General features: G+C 44.0%; 3 protein-coding genes across 3 annotated transcripts in view; 1 reads left to right on the top strand and 2 right to left on the bottom strand.

The window, feature by feature from the left end:
• Positions 1-7,102: 7,102 nt before the first annotated feature.
• On the bottom strand, positions 7,103-13,045 carry zbed4l2 (zinc finger BED-type containing 4-like 2; the record flags this gene model as incomplete). The annotated part of the gene is made up of 3 exons (XM_080549470.1): positions 7,103-7,157; positions 10,779-12,067; positions 12,863-13,045. The coding sequence occupies 3 exons, from the start codon at positions 13,043-13,045 to the stop codon at positions 7,103-7,105; spliced, it is 1,527 nt and encodes a 508-aa protein (XP_080405596.1).
• Positions 13,046-15,112: 2,067 nt separating this feature from the next.
• On the top strand, positions 15,113-22,382 carry napaa (N-ethylmaleimide-sensitive factor attachment protein, alpha a). The gene is made up of 11 exons (XM_080550118.1): positions 15,113-15,293; positions 15,440-15,522; positions 15,822-15,938; positions 16,259-16,305; positions 16,457-16,534; positions 16,713-16,768; positions 16,873-16,957; positions 17,080-17,184; positions 17,280-17,348; positions 20,937-20,987; positions 21,132-22,382. Exons 1-11 carry the CDS (start codon positions 15,193-15,195, stop codon positions 21,231-21,233), a joined length of 894 nt encoding a protein of 297 aa, XP_080406244.1. The 5' UTR covers positions 15,113-15,192; the 3' UTR covers positions 21,234-22,382.
• Positions 22,383-22,869: 487 nt separating this feature from the next.
• Positions 22,870-24,383, bottom strand: part of LOC308174390 (sister chromatid cohesion protein PDS5 homolog B-like) — a gene marked incomplete at both ends in the record, with an annotated part of 28,444 nt that continues 26,930 nt past the window's right edge. The window contains 4 exons of the mRNA XM_080549469.1: positions 22,870-22,969; positions 23,096-23,192; positions 23,721-23,865; positions 24,198-24,378. Of these exons, the coding sequence (XP_080405595.1) occupies positions 22,870-22,969; positions 23,096-23,192; positions 23,721-23,865; positions 24,198-24,378 (523 nt within the window). The remainder of the gene's footprint in view (positions 22,970-23,095; positions 23,193-23,720; positions 23,866-24,197; positions 24,379-24,383) is intronic.

Genomic DNA, 24,383 nt, shown 5'->3' with positions numbered 1-24,383 from the left:
GCTACATATTTGGGAGGCTCCGTAGCTCACACTAATTCCCACTCCCACATGTTCCTCTCTCCGCCCAAGCTTGTGTTAGAGCAGAACGGCTCAGATTGCTCTGGCTCTGGCAGCTACAACAGTTACAAGACATTTGAACCTCAAAGTGGCCTGCAAGTGAACAACTACTCAGCGCAAAACCTTTCTCAAGCAGAATCGGTCTCCGTCCTGGACCCATGGAGGCCAGGGTCAGATAAAGGTCCTTGTAATGACTGCACAGGTGACCTACACCCAACACACTGGGCCCCTGGTAACACAGCTACTGCTGCATCACTACCTCCTGAAGTGGAAGGCCCCGGTCCTCACAGCTGGGAAAGTGGATTTGACTTCCCTGTGTCTGACCTCCAAGCGCTAGAAGAAATATTGTCATATCCCTGCGACGAGGCAGGTCATTCTAGACGAGGCAGCAACGAGGCAGTGAAGCCTTCCCCTGCAGCAGAGAATTCCTCTCAGATCAAACAGCATCAGTCTGATGTGATGAAGGAGACTTGTGGCCAGACTGAAGGGAAAGCCCAAGTTCAACCTCAGTTTCATTCTTTGGGAAGTGTGAATCCCACAGCATCCTCTGACTCAAATGCAGCCTCCAAGTCTGTTCCCCATGCTGCTGTCGGTCGCTCCAGCTCAGCTCTTCCGACCAACCCTGTTCCACCTCCACCAGCGATTGTCCCTCCTGCTCTCTACAGTGTGGTGAAGTCAAAGAGGAAGAGAGGGAGACGGAAAATGGTAAGGGCGGAGGATGTGCCTGCCCCGCCTCTCCCTTCACCTTGCCCCACGTCTCTCTTAGCTCGTCAACGTCCCCGCCCTCGCCCGCTCTACCTGGTCTCCCCGAGCCAGGTGGCCATGGCCTCTTTCAGCACAGAACTCACCTCCTGTCAGCCCTTCAAGGTATGTATCCTACTACTCATAGTGCTCAATGATCATCAATACTGTATGTCTCTGAAATGGTTTTAATTACTACATACTGCTAAATAATATTCCAAGGCTTTATGGGCGGTTATTTTTTTAGGATGAAACATCTGTCCGAAGTAGTAGTTGAAGTAGTAGTAGTAGAAGTAGTAGTAGTAGAAGTAGTAGTAGTAGTAGTAGTAGAAGTAGTAGAAGTAGTAGTAGTAGTAGTAGTAGTAGTAGTAGTAGTAGTAGTAGTAGTAGAAGTAGTAGTAGTAGTAGTAGTAGTAGTAGTAGTAGTAGTAGTAGTAGTAGTAGTAGTAGTAGAAGTAGTAGTAGTAGTAGTAGTAGTAGTAGAAGTAGTAGTAGTAGTAGTAGTAGTAGTAGAAGTAGTAGAAGTAGTAGTAGTAGTAGTAGTAGTAGTAGTAGTAGTAGAAGTAGTAGAAGTAGTAGTAGTAGTAGTAGTAGTAGTAGTAATAGTAGTAGTAGTAGTAGTAGTAGTAGCAGCAGCAGTAGTAGTAGGATAGTAGTAGTAGTAAGTAAAACTTTATTTATATAGCGCATGAAATGCAACTCAAAGCACTAGTAGTAGTAGTAGTAGTAGTAGTAGTAGTAGTAGTAGTAGTAGTAGTAGTAGTAGTAGTAGTAGTAGTAGTAGAGCTGTATTCGGTTCTGTGTTCCACAGGGAGGAAATGCCAGTATGCTAGGAGACGGACAGAAGGGTAGTGACAGGTAAGTTCATTTGAAATGATGATAACTGCATTACCGGTACATTATAAAATAAGAGACAGAAATAGGGAGATTTATCTGTCAAAATAAAGCAAAAAAGCAGTAATACTTTGTGTCTCTACTGGTGTTTTGTCCTGTCAGGATGCCCCCTAGCTCTCACCCCCCCATCAACCATGACAGCAAGGCCAGACTCTCAGATGGACCCTCCTTTAAAACAGAACTTCTCTCCCCTGAGGTACTGCTCTCCTGGTGGCCCGTACCCGAATCGCAACAGAGTTTAGACGAAGCCACGGCCATTTGACATACACGATGCGTGATGGAGGCAAGAGGGAGATGTTGATGCTGGATCACAGTTAGGGTTAGGGTTAATGTTAGGGTTAGGAAAATGTATGCTAGCTATGGTTAGGGTTAGGGTTAAGGTTAGGGTTAGGGTTAGGAAAATGTATGCTAGCTATGGTTAGGGTTAGGGTTAGGAAAATGTATGCTAGCTATGGTTAGGGTTAGGGTTAGGGTTACGGCCGAGAGCTGCGGTGTCCATAGCAACGCAGCAGGCGACGCGCACATCATGCGGAAGTGGGCGTGGTTTTGTCTAAACTCTGTTGCGATTTGTGTCGCCTCCCGGTGGCGAATTGGCGAAACCTAGGATGGTAGGGGGTGGCAGGGCAATACCGCTACCTGATTGGTTGGCGAAGCACTCCCTCATTGCCCCCTCATTGGCTGGCAATACCGCTACCTGATTGGTTGGCGAAGCACTCCCTCATTGCCTACGGCGACCAGACGTCCCCGATTTCCGGGGACAGACCCCGGTTTAGGTGACCTGTCCCCGGCAACAAACTGTCCCCGGGAAAGTCCCCGTTTCAAGCATTTCATTTTCCCCCCCATTTTTTAAAAATCTTGTCTTGTATTGTCACCGAACCTGCTGCCAAGGGTCCTACCCAGGGGCGGCGCTAGGGGGTGGCTACTTGGGCTCAAGCCCCGGATGTTTTCTGAAAAGCCCCGAATGTTTTACTTTAAAAAAAAATAAAAAAAATTAAAAACTCTCGTGAGTAACGTGCAGTACCGGAGTCCAACAGAGACCTGAAGAAGACGTGATCTCAATCAGTGCCTGACTTTGTAAGCATGGATATCCCAAAGTTTTTTTTCAACAAAACAAGCGCCAAGAACTGTTGCAGCAGCAGTATCAGCAGCTGACAACAATGACATCACCAGCAGTGATGACATAGATGATGTTTCAGGTTTGTGAATCTTATTAGAAAGGTGACTGACTCACTGACACTACTTTTCCGGTTTGCTAATGCTAGCTGGCTATCATAACATAACGTTATGTTTATAATGAAAATGAAACATAGCAAGGTACTGTTACGGTACATGGTAAGAAATCAAACAAAGGATAATACTTATACAAATAAAGTGAATAACAGGCTGATAGTCTTTGATATCTGCACTCTGGTTGACTGAGTAACAAGTGAAAAAGAATGATGTAACATTAATGTTACAGCTAGTAAACATGAAGTAACCACATTAAGTATGCCCTTATGGTAGTATGTATGTATACAGAACATGACTCAAATCTATCCTAAGATGTAACGCTAACTAACTAAGTTTGTTTAATGTCCCAGGGGGGATTTGATTTCACAGTACTATACACAGGCCAACAATACATGTAATATATCGTCATATAACACAGGACAAGACAATCAATACAATATAAGTGGTGAGCCCAGAGTCTGCCCTGATATACATACTGTAACATAACTAGCCTCAGCCCATCAATTCTGTAATTCTATACAAATATAAATGATGGTGACTGACGTGTGTGTGTGTGTGTGTGTGTGTGTGTGTGTGTGTGTGTGTTTACTGTCTATTTTGTAATACAGCCTTTTGTCCGCTTTAAGGTGGTGGTAAGTTGAAGGTTGAAGGCAATTTTTTCCGCCGCGCTCTGCGCGCACATTATATTCTCCCTCTGTGCTAAGCCCCGGATCTCCTACAATCCTAAATCCGCCTCTGGTCCTACCCATGGGGTCCTCCACCCCTTTATAACGTCAATGTATGCATATTACCCGTTAATGGACGATCGTTACATTCAATAGAAAGCATTTCAGCCCCGATTGTTCCCCATTAACGAGCTCATTATGATTGAATGGAGCAATAACAAGGTCATTCTTCACCACTCAGTGAATTACTATTATTATAATAAAGCTGCTGGAACCTCAATTTGCTGTCCCAATTCTGGGGTTTGTCATAACATTAATATTTAACACCTATGCTCTGTGCTGCAGTCCTGGAATTGGAATAGTTCAATCTAATCAGACTAGTGGAGAAGAGCTTATGGGGTGGGTGGCTATTATTATTAATAAGATAATACAATGAAATATATGCAGTGGGTGTATAAAGTTGTTTTAAATTATTAATAAAAATACAATACAATATACAGAATTTTGACAACATCATTAGTCTTATGTTAGGCTTAAACATTATGTTAGGCTTAAAGTATGAGTAGGGTAGTGGAGATAAAAAATTGGCATAAAAAGCACAATAGTGTGTACAAATTCACCAGAATGCAGGAAATTAAGTGTTAAATCCTCATTTTTTCTGGGGGAGGACCCCCAGACCCCCCCGCTTGGTTGATGGTTGGCTCGTAAACCTGAACAGTTCTAAGAATTACTTTTAATACCACTTACAGTACACTGACACTAATGTTGAGAGGCACATTCCAGTTGTTACACTTGAGTATTCTTGCTTGAATGTGTATACATTGGTCAAAATAAGGTCAAAATAAATGAAACAGCAATTGTCCCCGTTTCTGTATTTCATCATGATAAAATGTATACATTTTTCCTAAAAAGTTGGAAATGTCCCCAGATTGCATCTCAGAAATCTGGTCACCTTATCATTGCCCCCTATATATAATCTAAGAGAGTTCAAGTTTAAACAACTCCTAAAGTTCTGAAATGTTCCTGAAATGTTCTGCTCCTTTGATACTGTATTTCCCCTGTGTGGTTGCTTATGCAGTAATATGGTTTGTGGGTGGTTAATATCAGAATAAAACATGCAGACTGCAGAATGAGTGTTTCTGGTTTATTTTATGAAGCTGTGTATTTTTACACTGTGTTGCCCAGTCAATAAACATGTTTCCTTATGACTTCTAACTTCTCTGGGCGTGCATTTCAACCCGTTCACACCCCGCATGCTAGCGTTTACGTTAGCCCAAGTTATAGCTTATAGCAAGGAGTCTGGCTTTAGATGGTAGACTCGCCAGCCAATGAGGGGGCAATGAGGGAGTGCTTCGCCAACCAATCAGGTAGCGGTATTGCCAGCCAATGAGGGGGCAATGAGGGAGTGCTTCGCCAACCAATCAGGTAGCGGTATTGCCCTGCCACCCCCTACTATCCTAGGTTTCGCAAATTCGCCTCCCGGTGCTGTTATTGACATCCTGATACTAATACTTTTGTTACATGTAACGATGAATTGAAAATCAAGGACCCCAATTGAAATAAGCCAGTGGCTTTCTTGGGTTTTTATCCTATTAGTTTGACCTTGTATGTAATATGTACTTTCATGTACCTACTTCTGCAAACATTCTAATAAAGTTTTCAATCAATCAATCAAAGAGGTAAAGGGCAATGTATAGGATGGCGAGTAAGCACATTTTTGTTAGGTAACTTCATTATGGCTGTATGGTGAATAGATCTGAAGCCCTGATGCCTTTATGTGGCAATGTGGATATTCCCTGCAGCCTGAAGAGAGAAGACCCACGTTTCAGATGTCTCCCTCTCGATCAGACCATGTGCCTCTGTCTCCACTGGTCATTCCTGTCTCAGTTCCAGTCTCTGCAAAGACTGACTCTGACATGGCACATTCAGATACACTACATGTAAGTATTGTAGAATTACAAATGAATAAGGTTACATTTCCAGTGCAAAGTTATTAATAATCAATAAACCGGGAAGTGAGATGAAAAACATTGAGCTTGCATCTTTATTTACTGGAGAGCAAAATGGGAAACAAAGCAATCAACTGGATATACTGAAACCTCTGGTTGTCTTAACAGACAATCAACTGGATATACTGAAACCTCTGGTTGTCTTAACAGACATACTGAAACCTCTGGTTGTCTTAACAGACATACTGAAACCTCTGGTTGTCTTAACATACTGAAACCTCTGGTTGTCTTAACATACTGAAACCTCTGGTTGTCTTAACATACTGAAACCTCTGGTTGTCTTAACATACTGAAACCTCTGGTTGTCTTAACATACTGAAACCTCTGGTTGTCTTAACAGACAGAGGAACCACAGGGCGGGGCAGGGAGGCCGAAGACAAATTGCCGTTTTGACTTCCTGAAGAGTCTCATCATCCCTCCTCCCATGCTTCCCCCGCCGTCCCCATGGAGGCCCCTAGGCGAGGAGGGCGGGGCGGGTCTGTGGTGGCGTGCAGCGGGTGGCTACCACAGCCAGCTACGCTCCCCGTTGTACCTGGCAGATCACCTGGTGAACGCCGGCCTCCAGCCTCCTCCCTACACACCCCCGCCCATGCTGAACCCCCTGCGCCCAGGGACGGGCCTGTACTTCAACACCCTGCCTCCGCCTCCCCCCGGCCCTCCTCCTCCCACCTACACCGCCACTTTAGGTCTGTTTCTATCCACAATGGAGGATCCAGATACGGTTGTCATAGTTATAAGAATGACAGTGTGTTTGTATTTGTGTCGCTTCTGATCCTCAGATGGAACAGATGGGATTTCAATGGTGATGGATGACACAGTCGCCAGCATACAGCCGTATGTTTTTCCCCATGTTTGATTTCAAAGTTTAAATGTTTCAGTTGTTGAGACACAATCACATATTCCATATATACTGTTGGGCCTGTCATTTCTAGGAGGATCAATGTGGGCCAACGCTTCCAGGCTGAGATCCCACCTACTCGTAACGTGTTGTTGATGCTTTACGACGACCACCCTGCTCAGCTGGTGTGGGCTCCATGGGGAGACATATCCAGCAACCCGGAAACACAGAGAAGCGGTGTGTCTTTCTCTCCCGTTCTCATGTGTGCTGTACGCATCATTGGGTGATACATTGGTCTAAAGCTAAACTGAGCAACTGTACTTGTAGTAAGTCCACCCAATGTTGGAAACCAAACATGATTCACACTACACTTAAAGGTCCAGTATGTAACATTCAAGCTTTCTAAAAGCTTCAAGAAATATTTGATTTACGAACACTGTTTTGGTCTGGAAAAATCACCTTAAAAAATGTCCTACCCAACACTTGGTTTGCATACAAATACTGCCTGGGGTGTTTTAGGGGAGTGGACTTATTTTGAGCTTTCTGTCTCTGGTGGCTGCCTCTTCGAATCGCGCACGCACGCAGAAACACAGCAGCTAATGTCCGACACTGCAAGTCCATTTCGGGGGGTTATATTATTATTAGAGAGGGTGTTGTTGTTTGACTGCTTAATTCACTGTGTTTCCAGTGACTGAACTGATGGAGTTGAGCTGTTCCAGTGTGCTGCCAGGAGGGGGCACCAACACAGAGTTTGCCCTTCACTGTCTGCATGAGGTGCAGGGAGACATATTGGTGAGCAGTGAGTACAGCTATCTTAAGCTCCAAACAAAGAAAATCTTGATTCAGAATAAGTAATGGTCTAACATGTGTCCCTAGGCTGCACTGGATCTACTGTTAATCAGAGGAGACTTCCGTTCCTCAACACACCCCTTGAGTAACTATCACTATCCAGGTACCCAACTCCATAGCTCTGATGTCGTGGCACGATTGCTGTAAAACATGATTCTATTTTCTTAGATGTTAAGAAGAAACAAAGCAAGCGATATATTAAACAGTTTCAGTATGTGGTCCTCTTACCTTGGTTGTTATCAGTATTGAGCCTATGACTTACAGGGTCAGACCATTGGAGTTCTCATGAAAAGAGACTTATCCGTAAAGCTCTACTCACCCATGAAAAGGACTTCCAGCTTATTCACAGTGAGGTATGACAGTGAGGTACTGTGAGGTACAGTCAGTTGAACTTCAGCTGGACAGGGTTTAGACAGACAGAGGACTAAGTCAGTTGTCTATCACCACAGCTACAGACTAAGTCAGTTGTCTATCACCACAGCTACAGTCTAAGTCAGTTGTCTCCACCACAGCTACAGACTAAGTCAGTTGTCTCCCACCACAGCTACAGACTAAGTCAGTTGTCTCCCACCACCACAGCTACAGACTAAGTCAGTTGTCTATCACCACAGCTACAGACTAAGTCAGTTGTCTCCACCACAGCTACAGACTAAGTCAGTTGTCTCCCACCACAGCTACAGACTAAGTCAGTTGTCTCCCACCACAGCTACAGACTAAGTCAGTTGTCTCCCACCACCACAGCTACAGACTAAGTCAGTTGTCTCCCACCACAGCTACAGACTAAGTCAGTGTCCCAGTGTGTGGAGTACTACTACGCCATGAAGAAACTCAAAAACTTCAAGCAACACAACCGAGGTTCCGACAGAAAGGAAGGAGTTGGAGCTGAGTCTGTGAGTACAGTATTACATATGTTATAGAGACAACAATTAGATGCACCCTAGTTGGGTATACACTACATGTTACCACTGTTAGTATGGATACACCAAATAGGCATACTTCGGGGGAATAGATACTAATAGGCTGGCAATACTGATGACAACGGCAACGGCGGCACCGCACTGTCGCTCTGGTTCACTGCCTGTTGTTTTGCCCTGGACTCCCGGCCATCTCACCTGCCCCCCACCTCCCCCTGCCCTTCTCTCGTCTCACCTACACTCACTGAACCACAACCATCGCCTCACTGCTGCTGCTGCCACCAAGGCAGGCATTCTCCGCTGCCGCCGCCACATCCATCGAGGCTCCCAGCAACATCAACACCGGACTCTACACCACCCCCCCCCTCCCCCCTCCCCGTTCGCTGACTCTGTGTTCCATGTTACTTGTTGTTGTTACTTGTTGTTTTTGTGTTTCCCCATATGTATCCTATATTGTCAGCGTCTTTGAGCCTTGGAAAAGCGCTATATAAATGTAATAAATTATTATTATTAATAACATAGAGTACCATTTTCAATGATCAGTAAGTCAACCACTGTTCAGCGCAGTCATGCAGCAGGCCGGGTCTCCTGGGTACGTTGAGGATAACCAGACAGGCCGGCGTGGCCCTAGAAGGTCCTTAACCAAGCAAGACAGAACCAGAGGGTTGGAGGAGGAGCAGCCTACAGGAGGAGGTGCATTGGAGTACACCTGTCAAGTGTGTGGGCGGTCAGTACACCTGTCAAGTGTGTGGGCGGTCAGTGGAAACATACAGAAAACTTTGTATTTACTAGGGGGGCAAAGTTTAAGGAAGAAATACAGATATAAAGAAGTGGTTTTCCATTTGTCACATGAGAATTGTATCCAGTCTATATCGCTGTCGTCTTGAACTGCCCCTAGGTAGTCATGCCATGCTGGCTCATTGACCCCTACTCTCTCCTTTTGAGTACTAGTTTAGCTTGTTGTTCCTCCAAATTCACTCATGTCTGTTTGTCTGTGTGTCTGTCCGTCCACCCCCCCCCCTCCCACACACACACACACATTTTGTCCAGAGTCTTTGACAGGGTGAAGAGTCGTAGTGCTCATATGAAGACCCACCGGCAGCAGGAGAGGGAGTGGCTGACGAGGCGAGGCTGGTCCAGGACGTGTCCTGCAGAGGACCCAGCCCGGGTCTGACCTGGTCCCTGTCCTCTACACACCAGAGGAATCTGCTATACCTGTCCTCTACACACCAGAGGAACCTGCTATACCTGTCCTCTACACACCAGAGGAACCTGCTATACCTGTCCTCTACACACCAGAGGAACCTGCTATACCTGTCCTCTACACACCAGAGGAACCTGCTATACCTGTCCTCTACACACCAGGTCCCTGTCCCCTGTACATAGTTCATCTACACACCAGAGGAACCTGCTATACCTGTCCTCTACACACCAGAGGAACCTGCTATAGTACATAGTTCATCTACACACCAGAGGAACCTGCTATAGTACATAGATCTGGACTGTCTCAGTTTAGCTGTTTGAGTGAAAACCAGCAATTTACACATCCCCACAGTTAACTTCTAGGTTTATGGGTTGTCCAGTAATTATTTAGGTGAATAATTTAAGAATGATGTGTGAAACTAAAGAGAAGTTAGAATGGTTGAATATCCATTGCAATTCTCTTCTGTTGGAGCGCTGTTCAGTTCATTTTAGTTCACATTGTTTGGGATGTTTTAACATGACGTTTTCTTTTAGAGCAACCTGACCTGAAATTGTTTCAGTTCTATAATTAATTTTAAGAGTGGAATATGTGATTGTGTCACTGTTACCTTTACTTGGGATCCAACTCCACAATTTTGGATTTTATATTAGTTATTATTATTTATTTATTTACAAAAAGACTGTTAGCCTGACCTGAGTCATGTGTTCTCTTTTGAGAGTGTTGATGAGCACACTGACAGTGCTTAAGAATACAAGTACAAGATAAGGTTCCTTAATGTATTTAATTAGACACTGTTTCTTTAATCAAACATTTCTCACAACATTTCTACACAGTTAGTTTTTGAGACATTTTCATATGTACATGCTACAAATAAAGGCTTTTAAACCAGTGTCTTAACTTTATGTAAACCAGACAAGACAACATGCATGTTGTTATTCTTCAGCTGGATTGACCATAGAACAAATAACTTGAAATGAAATAACAAGCTTTTGGTAGGGTACAACTTTGTATGTTGATTTCTTAGCACTACAAGGACGATAACAAAGTACATTTTATAACACATTGTATTCCTGCGATGTAGATATGCAAACAATATTGTACATGAAAATACACATCACAAAATGGCTTTAATAATACCAAAAAGCTGCACAAATACCAGTAGTTAACTATGTAGTGGACTTTTTTTCACTAGATACCAAAAAGCCACCACCAGCCTATGCAGCACTTTTTGTTGAAAACAATAGTCATAATGCAGTTCACTGCTCCTCCCCTCCCAACCAAGCCTGGCTTTCATATGACACTAAAGACTGATATAGAGTCTCTCTTGTTTGATTGCCTCCATTCCTGTCATTGCCTCTCTCTCCATCCCCCAGGGACCTTCCCATCAGTCGCTCCACATCGTCACAGTTCTGGTGAAGGAAAAGAATGTGGTCCAAGTGCTGGGGCCCCAGCGTGGCTCTGCGTTGAGCAACTGGACTCTCTCTAGGAGCCAAGGCTCTGTCTGCAGGCACCGCAGTAGCAGGGATGGCCAGGTACTTACGGGCCAGCCTAGCCACAGCAGGGAAGCGACGCTCCTTGGAGCGCCACCAGTGGAGAGGAGACAGACTGCGTCTACAGAGTGGCTCTGCAATGTAGTTCTCTAGTTGTTGGTGGATCTCGGGCATTCGCTCTGTGGGGTCCTCTCCTAACAGGATGTCGTACATGCTCCGGGACACTGGGCTGGGCAAGTTCACTTTTAACGGGCTAGCCAGTCCTGTCACGGTGCTCACTCGCTTGGGACCATTTGCAGAGCTGCAGAGTGGGCTGACACCCTGCCCCGCTTTACTCACTTGGGACTGGATTGTTATGGAATCCACCTTCGGTTGCAACACGATAACGTCGCAGTCTTCATTCGATTCAAAGGAATCCGGTGGTGCATCTCTGGACTTGACAGAGTTTTCAGATCCCATATTCATCCCTCCCCCTCCTCTTCCATCCTCGTCTTCCTCCTCCTGCTCAACACCTCCTTTATCACTCTGAACGCTCATTTCCCCATCCTCCATTTGTGCTTGAGCAGATAACAGTTCCTTCACCTTATCGTGCAGCTTGCTACGTGCGTATGGGCTGAGGAAGCGCAGCTCCTTAAACCTCGGGTCCAAGAAGGAGGAGAGAATGGCGGGGCTGTCCAGCAGGGCGTCCTCTTTATCCAGTCTCCATCGTCTCTCGATCCCAGACAGCACTCTCTCCATGACCCCCCGAGCCACAGGGCAGCTGCTCTCTGCGATATGCTGTGCCAGGACACGGGATACACCATGCAGGCATGGCATAAGGGCAGAGATGGGGGCATTTATGTCTTCGCTCAAAAAAGAGCAAGCAATGCGCACCGTCCTAAGCACAGGTACCAGCTCCTGTAGGAGCCGCCACTGGTGGTCCGCCAAATTAGGAGCAGCTTTCCGCTCTTCCAGGACTGAGCTCACCACCCACTTCAGCTCTAGCAGGCTCTCACACATGTCAATGGCAGTTGCCCAGCGGCCTGGGTCATCCAAGACCAAACGAACACCTGCGTTATTTGCAGCCTGTGCTTTGTGGCTCAGTGCCATGGCAGCATGGGCATCGTGCTGGAAATGTGAGATGATTCTACGGACCTCTGAAAGAGCCTGGCTGGCTGGCTCCATCCACAGGCCTTCCTGAATGCAAAGATTGAGGGCCTCCCCTGCACAGTGCAATGTTACCCAGCCCTCTGGGAGATTCTGAGGTGACTGGCTTTGATCAGCAAAATAATTTTGATTTTCTCTATCAAGTCCCGTATTCTTAATTCCTCTGGGCTCAGAGGGAGTATGGGGAGTGTCGTGCACAACACAGAAAACAAAGTTCTCAGGGAGGTTGAATTCAGAGAGAATTGCCTTCAGGGTGTCCCCAAATTGATTGATACTTCCATTGGCCTCCTCTCTGAAGTCTGGCATGGGACGGGTCTCTAGCACACAATGGGCAGAGCGCCAGTTTTTGTCAACAAAATGTGCACTTACAGTGAAGAAGAGTCGACCGCCTCCTCCCACTTCACAGCCAGCTACTGACTGCCAGTATTCAGTGCAAAGAGTTAGGCCACGAGGTGCCAGGCCAGACTGGAGATACTGCTGAAGGTGCTGTTTGAGAGCATCATACCGATACCAAAGCAGGCTGCCAAGTTGGGAGGGAGTGGGCACCAGGTAGTGTGGTTCTAAGCAGCTCAATAAAAGACGAAATCCCTTCTCCTCCACCACAGACAGCGGTTGCAAGTCCCTGAACACCATTCCTAAGATGAGGTCAGTAAGGACCCCAACACGGTTGTTACTGCATTCCTTACTACCTTGTTTATGACATTCCTTGTTTTTACTAACGCTGTTGTTGTTGTTGTTGTTCACACTGTATGGTAATCCAGCGTGTGAGTTTGAGGGCTCCAGATCTGAGTTGGAGACAGGTACTGCGTTTGCGGCACTTCCTACATCTGGGTTAGCGAATGTGATCCGTGCACGTTTGGCCTCCCCTGGTTCAGCAGAGACGTCAGGGTCCTGCTGCTCTTCCTTGATGATGACGGTCAAAGATGGCTGGAACATGCAGGTGTTGACTGTGGTGCAGCTGGGCTGGGCCATGGGCTGATGGGATGTGGCTGGGATCGGGGCCACCATGGTGTTATCACTGTCTCGGATACCATGTCTGCGGACAAGATGCTCCCTCATAGAAGTTGTGCTGTTATGAAAAGACAACTGCCTCTTACAGACATTGCACTCAACATGGTTCCCGTTCAGCTGGGTGTAGTAGTTCCAAACTTTAGACGTGCGTCGGTCATTTGATATTGATATGTACAACGGTTGAGCCGCTCCACACTCTCCTCTCCTCTTTATACCTGGGTCCAGAGCGCTGGGTCGGGGTAGGCCTGGGAAATTCATGGGTGATGAGAGATCACTAGAAGAGAAACAGATGTTTGTCTTTGTTAGGTGCTGTTTGCTTTATAGTTTATTAATACATACATATAGGCTACAACATTTGAGATTTCGTGGATTTGATGGAGCTTCAATCAATTGTGATTAGGTATTTAAATAAAAGATGATTTCACCATTTAAAGTCACAACCTGACAGATTTACAGTGATTTATAGTTTATTAATACATACATATAGGCTACAAAGGTACATTTGAGATTTCGTGGATTTGATGGAGCTTCAATCAATTGTGATTAGGTATTTAAATAAAAAATGATTTCACCATTTAAAGTCACAACCTGACAGATGTACAGTGATTTCAAATAGTATATGTGAAAACCGCTTGATTCATACGACTTTAATGAGATGTAACAAAACACAGTAGCGCATGAGGAAATGTCAACGTGTTTGTTCAACATGTCTAATCTCTCTGCCGAATAAAAGTGTCCAAAGCTGCTCACCCACAAACATAATGTACAATACGTATCTAAGCCTAGGCTAAAGACTCAATCTGAATCGCATAGGGTCATATGTACCTTGGTCTCCGCCCGTCTCTGCACAGCGCACATCCAGACCATGTCGAGACCCTTGAACGGGAACTGAAATGCTGCTTTTGGAGTTGATTAAAAGTTGAAGTGCGCGTCTGAAAAACGAGAAAAGAAAACAATTTGCTCCAATGAATAATGCATTATTAAATATTAAGTGGTAGTATTGTTGTTGTTTTTTTATAGGATGATTATCCACATCCGTGGTAACGTTCGATAGTCCCAAAATTCGAGATTCTTGCATATAAATTACACATAATTCAGACCATTCTTTTTTTTTGTTTTACACCATAGAATATTATATTAATTTAACCCAGTTGTGATGCTTGTGATTTCGCCGTAATCTTTATATTACTCATGATCATGTGTTTCCGGTAACACGGGTTTACTTCCAGGTCTCAGACAATAAGGTCTGCTCGATTTGCACGAAGAGCTAGGAAACATTAAAGACAAATCAGAAGGCAAAGTCGTTTCACGCACTAATAATAACAGACAGTAATGACTGTCTCATTTAATAACAGACAGTAATGACTGTCTCATTTAATAACAGACAGTGATGACTGACTAATAACAGACAGTAATGACTGTTGTCTCATTTAACTCTGGTCACATTTGACGCTGCTGCAACGTATATAAATGCATATAAATCAATGATCATAAGAGCCGCGGGCGTCGGGCTCAGAGACATAAAGCCCATAATAATAATAATAATAATAATAATAATAATAATAATAATAATAATAATAATAATAATAATAATAATAATAATAATAATAATAACTTTATTTATATAGCACTTTACGTCAAAGTGCTTTACAAGTACAATAGGTAATATATATATATATATATATATATATATATATAAACAGCTATTTCAATTTAAAAACCGCACAATTTCGCAACACAAATATAATAGGTAAAAACAAAAAATGTTAAACAAATTTAAAAACAACTATTTCAATTTAAAAACACACATAAATTACAACAGCACAAAAAAAAACAGCCTATGACATGTAGACAACGCAAAACAGGTGGGTCTTTAGCTTATTTTTAAACACTTTTACTGATTCCCATGTCAAGCTCCGCCCCACCGGGCAGCACCTTCTCACTCCGCCCCGCCGGGCAGCACCTTCTCAGCCAAACAGTCAAACACTTGTCTCAAATCACGCGCACACACGTGATGACGTAGGTAGTCTGTCTGTACGTTAAACACACACAGGTTTGGCTGAGCTGCTGCAGTGTTTATCCCGTCGCGTTGCGTACAGACGTCTGTCTCAATAACATTATAATAACATCATAATAACATTATCATGGATAACTCCGGTAAAGAGAAGGAGGCCCTGGCTCTCCTGGCCGAGGCTGATAAGAAGATGAAATCCTCGCAGTCAGTCCTCGGGTCGTTGTTCGGGGGGTATGTAGGCTCGTCAACAACAGCAGCTAGGGCTAGCTCAGATGACAACAGCTGTTTTGATCATGGACATCATTGATAATAGATTAATAGTATTATTAATAGTCTTGTTGCATTTCATGTCAACGTTTTCTGTCTTCTTGTTTTAGAGGTTCATCCCGGAAATTCGAGGAAGCTTGTGAAATGTACGTGAGGGCTGCAAACATGTTCAAAATGGCAAAGAATTGGAGTGGTAAGATGGGGTTTGGTTGAACATGTCTAATTCAAAATCGAAAATGTGTCACTCACTAAATTGTTGGTAAAACTGGTAACTTGTTTATATGTGTGTGTGTGGCTAGATGGGCAAATCTATATGTATGTATGCAGACATGTTTGAGAGGGAGGGAGGGGTGGAGGGCAGGGAGAAAAACAGAAAATATTCATGCCTTTTTCAATGAACATATCTTCTATACTGGAATAAAAAATATTATTAAAAAAAAAAGTTAAATGTGTAGGATGATCAGAGTTGACAGGTGTGATACTGTGTTCCAGCTGCGGGGGGCGCCTTCTCCCAGGCCGCCCGCCTCCATCTGCAGATGAGCAACAAACTGGATGCAGCCATCAACTTCATTGACGCTGGCAATGCTTACAAAAAGGCCGACCCACAAGGTACCTAATAACATGACTGTATTAGATCTTCTCATTATGTGGGCTGTCATACCCGATAAGGTACCCCTTATCGTACCCCTAAGATAGTCACTGGCCCGGGTGCAAATTTGATGGGCTCCACATTGTATGAATCTGTCCGATTACTTCTAGTGCCCTGAAACAGGGGGACTGTATCAAACGTGTTGTCATATTCCAAATGATCAAACCATCAGAGAACCTCTACTTTAACCTCATAGTCCTTATTTGAGTATAGCGCCAAAAGAAGGAAAAGATGCTTCACTGTCACTGTAAGTAACTGTATGTGCTTTTCACCTCCACAGAGGCCATCAATTGTCTGAATCACGCCATTGAAATTTACACAGACATGGTAAGAACATGGTAGTATTTCTACATTTGTGACGTGTGAAAACTCAAACGGACCTATTATTCTAGAAATGTGTGCCTGATATCGATTGTAGGTCTAACTGTGAGATATGTTGATATTTTCACCTGATTATTTAACCTGTCCTTGTCTGCAGGGCCGTTTTACAATTGCAGCTAAGCACCACATATCTATCGCTGAGATCTGTGAGACAGAGCTGGTCGACGTTGATAAGGTCAGCCATTGAATCTTACAGAACATGAAATCTTTCTACATAAACCAGCCTAATACCGATGCAGTATGGTTTTAATCCTAAACTGCACATTCTTAAAACACTTATCATCGTTAAACATGAACATTGATTTTCTTTTCAAATCCATCAGGCCATAATTGTGGTTTGTTTCCATGGACAGGCTATTGCTCACTATGAACAGGCGGCAGATTACTTCAAAGGGGAGGAGTCCAACAGGTATTCTGATGTGCTGTCAATCTCTCATGGATAGTTTATTTCAGTTAACTTCTCATAATGTTTTTGTTTTATTATTGACTCCTGCCTTGTCCATCTGACTTCAGCGCTGCAAACAAGTGTCTTCTGAAGGTGGCCACCTACGCTGCTCAACTGGAACAGTACGACAAAGCCATTGAAATCTATGAGCAGGTGTGCATGCAGTATTGACACAAGTACAGTATGCATATTAACCGTGTTTACTTAAGTAGACTTACTGCTTTTGTGGGCTTTCTAACTTGTTGTTTGTTTTATTTTTGTGTGTGACTGCTTAGATTGGAACATATGCAATGGACAGCACCCTTTTGAAATATGGTGCGAAAGATCACTTCTTCAAAGCAGCACTTTGTCACTTCTGCGTGGACATGCTTAATGCAAAGGTGACAAGTCTTGAATTCTGTATATCTTAGCCAGATGAACAGTTTGTGTCTAACGCACAAGTCTCACTTTCCTCTACTTGTTTGTTTACCATCAGCTGTCTGTACAGAGGTATGAGGAAATGTTTCCAGCCTTCTCAGACTCAAGAGAATGCAAACTGGTTAAGGTGGGTCTATACAGTATATGAAACATGTTACTTGTTTGACTACAAATACAGCATTGTCTCTCAGTATAGTGGCAACAGTTCATTTGTGTGGGCAGAACGGTCTTTAGCGTCCCCGTTACTGAACTCAAAGGGGACACAGACTATGGAACAATACACATGGATACACACGGATACACATGGATTAGAAGATCCTAATTCCTTTGAGAGTTTGTTTTCCTTAATTTTTTTGGCCTCTCTTCTTTATAAGAAGAAATCCTCACCCTATCATTATTAAAATAACTATCGTAATAACCGTTAATAATAACGTAATAGCCTGTAGTTTTGGAAGTATCACTACTGTCTGACTAGAGACCATTAAACATGACGTTCCCTGACTAGAGACCATGGGTTAAACATGACATTCCCTGACTAGAGACCATGGGTTAAACATGACATTCCCTGACTAGAGACCTGGGTTAGACATGACATTCCCTGACTAGAGACCATGGGTTAAACATGACATTCCCTGACTAGAGACCTGGGTTAGACATGACATTCCCTGACTAGAGACCTGGGTTAAACATGACATTCCCTGACTAGAGACCTGGATTAAACATGACATTCCCTGACTAGAGACCTAGGTTAGACATGACATTCCCTGACTAGAGACCTGGATTAAACATGACATTCCCTGACTAGAGACCATGGGTTAAACATGACATTCCCTGACTAGAGACCTGGGTTAAACATGATGTTCCTGACTAGAGACCTGGATTAAACATGACATTCCCTGACTAGAGACCATGGGTTAAACATGACATTCCCTGACTAGAGACCTGGGTTAGACATGACATTCCCTGACTAGAGACCATGGGTTAAACATGACATTCCCTGACTAGAGACCTGGGTTAGACATGACATTCCCTGACTAGAGACCATGGGTTAAACATGACATTCCCTGACTAGAGACCTGGGTTAGACATGACATTCCCTGAATAGAGACCTGGGTTAAACATGACATTCCCTGACTAGAGACCATGGGATAGACATGACATTCCCTGACTAGAGACCATGGGATAGACATGACATTCCCTGACTAGAGACCTGGGTTAGACATGACATTCCCTGACTAGAGACCATGGGTTAGACATGACATTCTCTGACTAGAGACCATGGGTTAAACATGACATTCCCTGACTAGAGACCATGGGTTAAACATGACATTCTCTGACTAGAGACCATGGGTTAAACATGACATTCCCTGACTAGAGACCTGGGTTAGACATGATACATTCCCTGACTAGAGACCATGGGCCCTATTATGCACTTCTTAACTTGCCGTCTTAAGTGTTAATTAAGACGCACCGCCAGGTTAAGACCTACCGCCACCCTTATTATGCGCTTCATACGCGCTACTGCTATTATGCAGGTGTCGATAGGCGCCCACACATAAGACGTAAAACTCCCGTGCATATATTGCTCATTGTGGGAGTGTTCATATGTTAATGAAGTGCACTAGGCGCCCCTGCTATTATGCGATCTGACTTTGCTCCTATCGCTAAGAAGTGGTTTGAAAAGTTCTTAAGTTTAGACTTCATGCACGTTTTGAAACACGAGCGCGCCTCCGCGGTTTGCGCATGCATGTGGGCACACATGAACACGCACGTGGCTCCACGGCAAGACGTCAATTACGGTCACAGTATAAATGCTTTATTTCAGAAGGGAGAGGCAGAGAAGCGCGCTGACCTCCTTCTTAGGACTTCCATAATAGCATAGCGCTAATGACTCAACGCAGCCGGTTCTTAAAGGGAATGGCACCTGGCACGCTGATTGGGTTGATTGAGAAGACGCCCAAAACACACCCATGACTAATTTCTTTGCTTAGCGCCGGGTTTTAGGCGCCCACTACAGCACGCATAATAGCAAAGTGGCCTTGACCACGCCTCCACGTCTTAAGTTTAGATCTACCGCCTCGTCTTATTGATGAAGTGCATAATAGGGCCCCATGGGTAAAACATGACATTCCCTGACTAGAGACCATGGGTTAAACATGACGTTCCTGACTAGAGACCTGGATTAAACATGACATTCCCTGACTAGAGACCTGGATTAAACATGACATTCCCTGACTAGAGACCTGGATTAAACATGACATTCACTGACTAGAGACCATGGGTTAAACATGACGTTCCCTGACTAGAGACCTGGATTAAACATGACATTCCCTGACTAGAGACCTGGGTTAGACATGACATTCCTGACTAGAGACCATGGGTTAAACATGACGTTCCCTGACTAGAGACCATGGGTTAAACATGACATTCCCTGACTAGAGACCATGGGTTAGACATGACATTCCCTGACTAGAGACCTGGATTAAACATGACGTTCACTGACTAGAGACCTGGATTAAACATGACATTCACTGACTAGAGACCATGGGTTAGACATGACATTCCCTGACTAGAGACCATGGGTTAGACATGACATTCCCTGACTAGAGACCTGGATTAAACATGACGTTCACTGACTGGAGACCTGGATTAAACATGACATTCACTGACTAGAGACCATGGGTTAAACATGACGTTCCCTGACTAGAGACCTGGATTAAACATGACATTCCCTGACTAGAGACCTGGGTTAGACATGACATTCCTGACTAGAGACCATGGGTTAAACATGACGTTCCCTGACTAGAGACCATGGGTTAAACATGACGTTCCCTGACTAGAGACCTGGGTTAGACATGACATTCCCTGACTAGAGACCATGGGTTAGACATGACATTCCCTGACTAGAGACCTGGATTAAACATGACGTTCACTGACTGGAGACCTGGATTAAACATGACATTCACTGACTAGAGACCATGGGTTAAACATGACGTTCCTGACTAGAGACCATGGGTTAGACATGACATTCCCTGACTAGAGACCATGGGTTAAACATGACGTTCCTGACTAGAGACCTGGATTAAACATGACATTCACTGACTAGAGACCATGGGTTAAACATGACATTCCCTGACTAGAGACCTGGATTAAACATGACGTTCACTGACTAGAGACCTGGATTAAACATGACATTCACTGACTAGAGACCTGGATTAAACATGACATTCCCTGACTAGAGACCTGGATTAAACATGACGTTCACTGACTAGAGACCTGGATTAAACATGACATTCCCTGACTAGAGACCATGGATTAAACATGACATTCACTGACTAGAGACCTGGATTAAACATGACGTTCACTGACTAGAGACCTGGATTAAACATGACATTCCCTGACTAGAGACCATGGATTAAACATGACATTCACTGACTAGAGACCTGGATTAAACATGACGTTCACTGACTAGAGACCATGGGTTAAACATGACATTCCCTGACTAGAGACCTGGATTAAACATGACGTTCACTGACTGGAGACCTGGATTAAACATGACATTCACTGACTAGAGACCATGGGATAGACATGACGTTCCCTGACTAGAGACCATGGGTTAAACATGACGTTCCTGACTAGAGACCATGGGTTAGACATGACATTCCCTGAGGGATGGGTAATGATGAACAATGTCTCTGCTCTGTATTTTTAACAGAAACTTCTAGATGCTTATGAGGAACAGGATGTTGAGGCATTCACTGATGCAGTAAGTTTAGCCTTTTATTTATCTTATTTTAATTCATTTGGGAATGACAAGTATATGTTGTGTATGCTTTTGTACATTATCTTTTGTATGTCAACATCTTTTTGTTATGAATGTTTCTGAACTTCTGTTCTCCTTCTCTAATAGGTGAAGGACTTTGACTCAATCTCCAGACTGGATCAGTGGAACACCACCATGCTGCTGAGAGTGAAGAAGACCATACAGGATGATGAGAGTGACCTTCGCTAAGACTCAGAAGAATAGAAAAAATCATCTCCCTTTAAAATCCCTGATCTCTTCAATGTTTAAGTGTACATTCCTGAATAACTTATTCCTTTTGATTCCTTTCTCCTGTCTGTATCATTCTACATTCCTTATTTATTCAACCCTTCAATCAGTATATGTATATGTATGTAAGCCTAGTCATATATCACTTGCTGGCGTATTGTCATTGTCAAGCAATAAGGGTCCTGGCCCAGACCCCATGGAACACTACCCTCAGAAAGCTTTAGAATCGTACCAGCCAGGATGATAAAGACAGGATAGCTAGCCTAGCCTAGCCTAGCCCTTCTGAACATGATGGATAGTAGCATATTATAGGCCTGGTTAATGTCTGTTATATGTTGTTTTCTGTCACAGTAACAATATCAAAACCAACAGTTTTAAACTGGTTAGTTCAATATAGATGATCTGATGTTGTTTAATCAACAACAACACGAATCAAGGGGGCTACTTTATTTATTTCATATTTGGATCACCTCAGCCATTGGTTAATTTCACAGTGTCCTTGATTTACACAATATCAGTCTATAATCCAAAGAAATGTCAAATGATCACAGCTTTGAAGAGTGTTTCTGTAGATACAGAGGCATCTTATATTTGGTTTACATTTTGGGAGAGGTGGTAAAATGATGGAGCTCTCCTCACAGCCTGTTATGTTTCTGCATCTCTAGGTAGATGTGGATATTTTTCATTGGAATTATTTGCCATTAGAGCCACACAAACACACAAAATATAACCATTATTTATTCATCTAATAATTTCTATTGCCAATATTGATGAACCTTCATCCATGGATGTTGGTTGTCACCCAACCCTATGTAATGTAATTTATTATATTTATGATTTTGATCTCAATTAGAATAAGAGGTAGCATGCATAGAAATGGTTATGCTCAGAAATCTATCCTTCACAGCACCAGGTTTGATGATGTTTGCAGGGAACCGAGAGAAAACAACTAAGACAATAGATGATCTATAGTCATAGATGATTCTGTTGTTGTCCTCCTAGTGGTAGGACTAAAGCCAGGTGGATCGATTCACCTGTTTGGTTAACATATAGTAAAAAAATCAGATTCTTGGTATGTTATGTATCAATTATTCGTCACAGGAACCTACTAATGCCTTTAATAAAAAAATCTTAAAGTGTGACCTTCCTCGTGTTTTTGCTGTTATTTTCGGTTACAGAAATATTGATACCTGATGTCATTTCCCACTCAAGGCTCTCAGTAATGTGATGGGTACTGTAGCAACCAGAGACAAGTCAGCAGCATTTAAAACAACTGCACTCATTCTGGCATTACTGGTAGTGGACTGCAGCTCAATGCCCCTTCAGTATGTTAAGGTACGACTGTCTGCAACGCCTATGATGGAGAATGATTGTTGAAAGTTACTTTACATCAAACTTGACCGCAAAGGTTTTTTTGTTTGAGGAGGGCAATAATGTTCATGCATTGAATAAAAGGGGAGAGAGAGGTCATTGTGACTAGTTTTATTTGTCTTTTTTTTTTTTTTTTTTACAAATTAAGGCTGTAGTGAACATAGCAAATATTTGTATATTATTTGAACTGAACTTTTTTTTTAAACCCTTCCACAAATCTTCCTCCTCAATCCTCGTCGTCCTCCTCCTCTTCGTCTCCATCCAGGCCCTCCGTCTCCTCCTGGGCAAACTTCATGCCCCTGCCAATGTAGATGTTCTCAAACTTCCTACAGGACGAAATAACAGTTAACAACTGCAATATTGCCCATCTGAACCTAGACAACGATAATAAAAGTCACATTTTGTTATATCTAGTGTACAATTCTGGAAATCAAGATATGAAGGCGTCTTACTTCCCAGTGGTGTAAGCGTACGCCCCTGGCCAGAGGTTGGAGCGCAGCACACCGATGCCAGACATCTTGGAGCTCCAGGGAGGGGTGCCAGAGATCTCTGCAACGCAGAAAGAGCAGCAGGAAGACCAAGTGAGTTTAACACACAGGAAGAAGCCAGATTTTGGAGCTTTGGCATTCTCTCTAGGGTCAAATCCACCCGTTTACTCTCCTCCCTTATCTGTGGCCCTCTCCCCTCCCCTGCTGTCTCAGTAACGTGTGTCAGATCCACCAGCAGAGTGAGACATGCTGGTTGTTAGAGTGAGACATGCTGGTTGTTAGAGTGAGACATGCTGGTTGTTAGAGTGAGACATGGTGGTTGTTAGAGTGAGACATGCTGGTTGTTAGAGTGAGACATGCTGGTTGTTAGAGTGAGACATGCTGGTTGTTAGAGTGAGACATGGTGGTTGTTAGAGTGAGACATGGTGGTTGTTAGAGTGAAACATGGTGGTTGTTAGAGTGAGACATGCTGGTTGTTAGAGTGAAACATGCTGGTTGTTAGAGTGAGACATGCTGGTTGTTAGAGTGAGACATGGTGGTTGTTAGAGTGAAACATGCTGGTTGTTGCTGAACCCAGACTGAGGCTGACCTGCGTCCTCGGCCAGGGAGGTGAGGAGGGGCGGGCCCACCTCTGGCTCCGGCTCGTCTGGCTCTTCCTCCTTCTCCTCCTCCTCTGCTCCCTCGTCAAAGTCGTCCTCAGGCTTCTCCGCCAGGTTCACGCAGACACAGGGACCCTGGAAGAGCCATGCAGTTATCACACAATAACACACACACACACACACACACACAGACAGACAGACACAGACACACACACACACACACACACACACACACTCACACACACACACACACTCACACACACACACACACACACACACACACACAGAGAGAGACACACACACCTCAAATCCGAGATAGTGTATTCCTTACGATGGGAAAATAACACACACACACACTCACACACACACACACACACACACACACACACAGACACACAGACACACACACACACACACACACACACACACACACACACACACACACACACACAGAGACAGACACACACCTCAAATCCGAGATTCTGTATTCCTTCCAGAAGTCCTGAGAGACCTGGATGACTGGGGTCCAGGGCCTCTGTGATGTCTGGCCTGCTGGGGTACTCTAGCTGGGGCGCTGGTGGGCAGGTGGGCGTGTACCCTTCCCCAGCAAACTTCATGCCCCTGCCAATGTAGATGTTCTCAAACTTCCTACA

The sequence above is a fragment of the Nansenia antarctica genome (assembly GCF_963989245.1).
Source record: "Nansenia antarctica genome assembly, chromosome: 20".
Classification (NCBI taxonomy): domain Eukaryota; kingdom Metazoa; phylum Chordata; class Actinopteri; order Argentiniformes; family Microstomatidae; genus Nansenia; species Nansenia antarctica.
The sequence above is the reverse complement of the archived record's forward strand: the minus strand, read 5'-3'. Positions and strand labels throughout refer to the sequence as shown.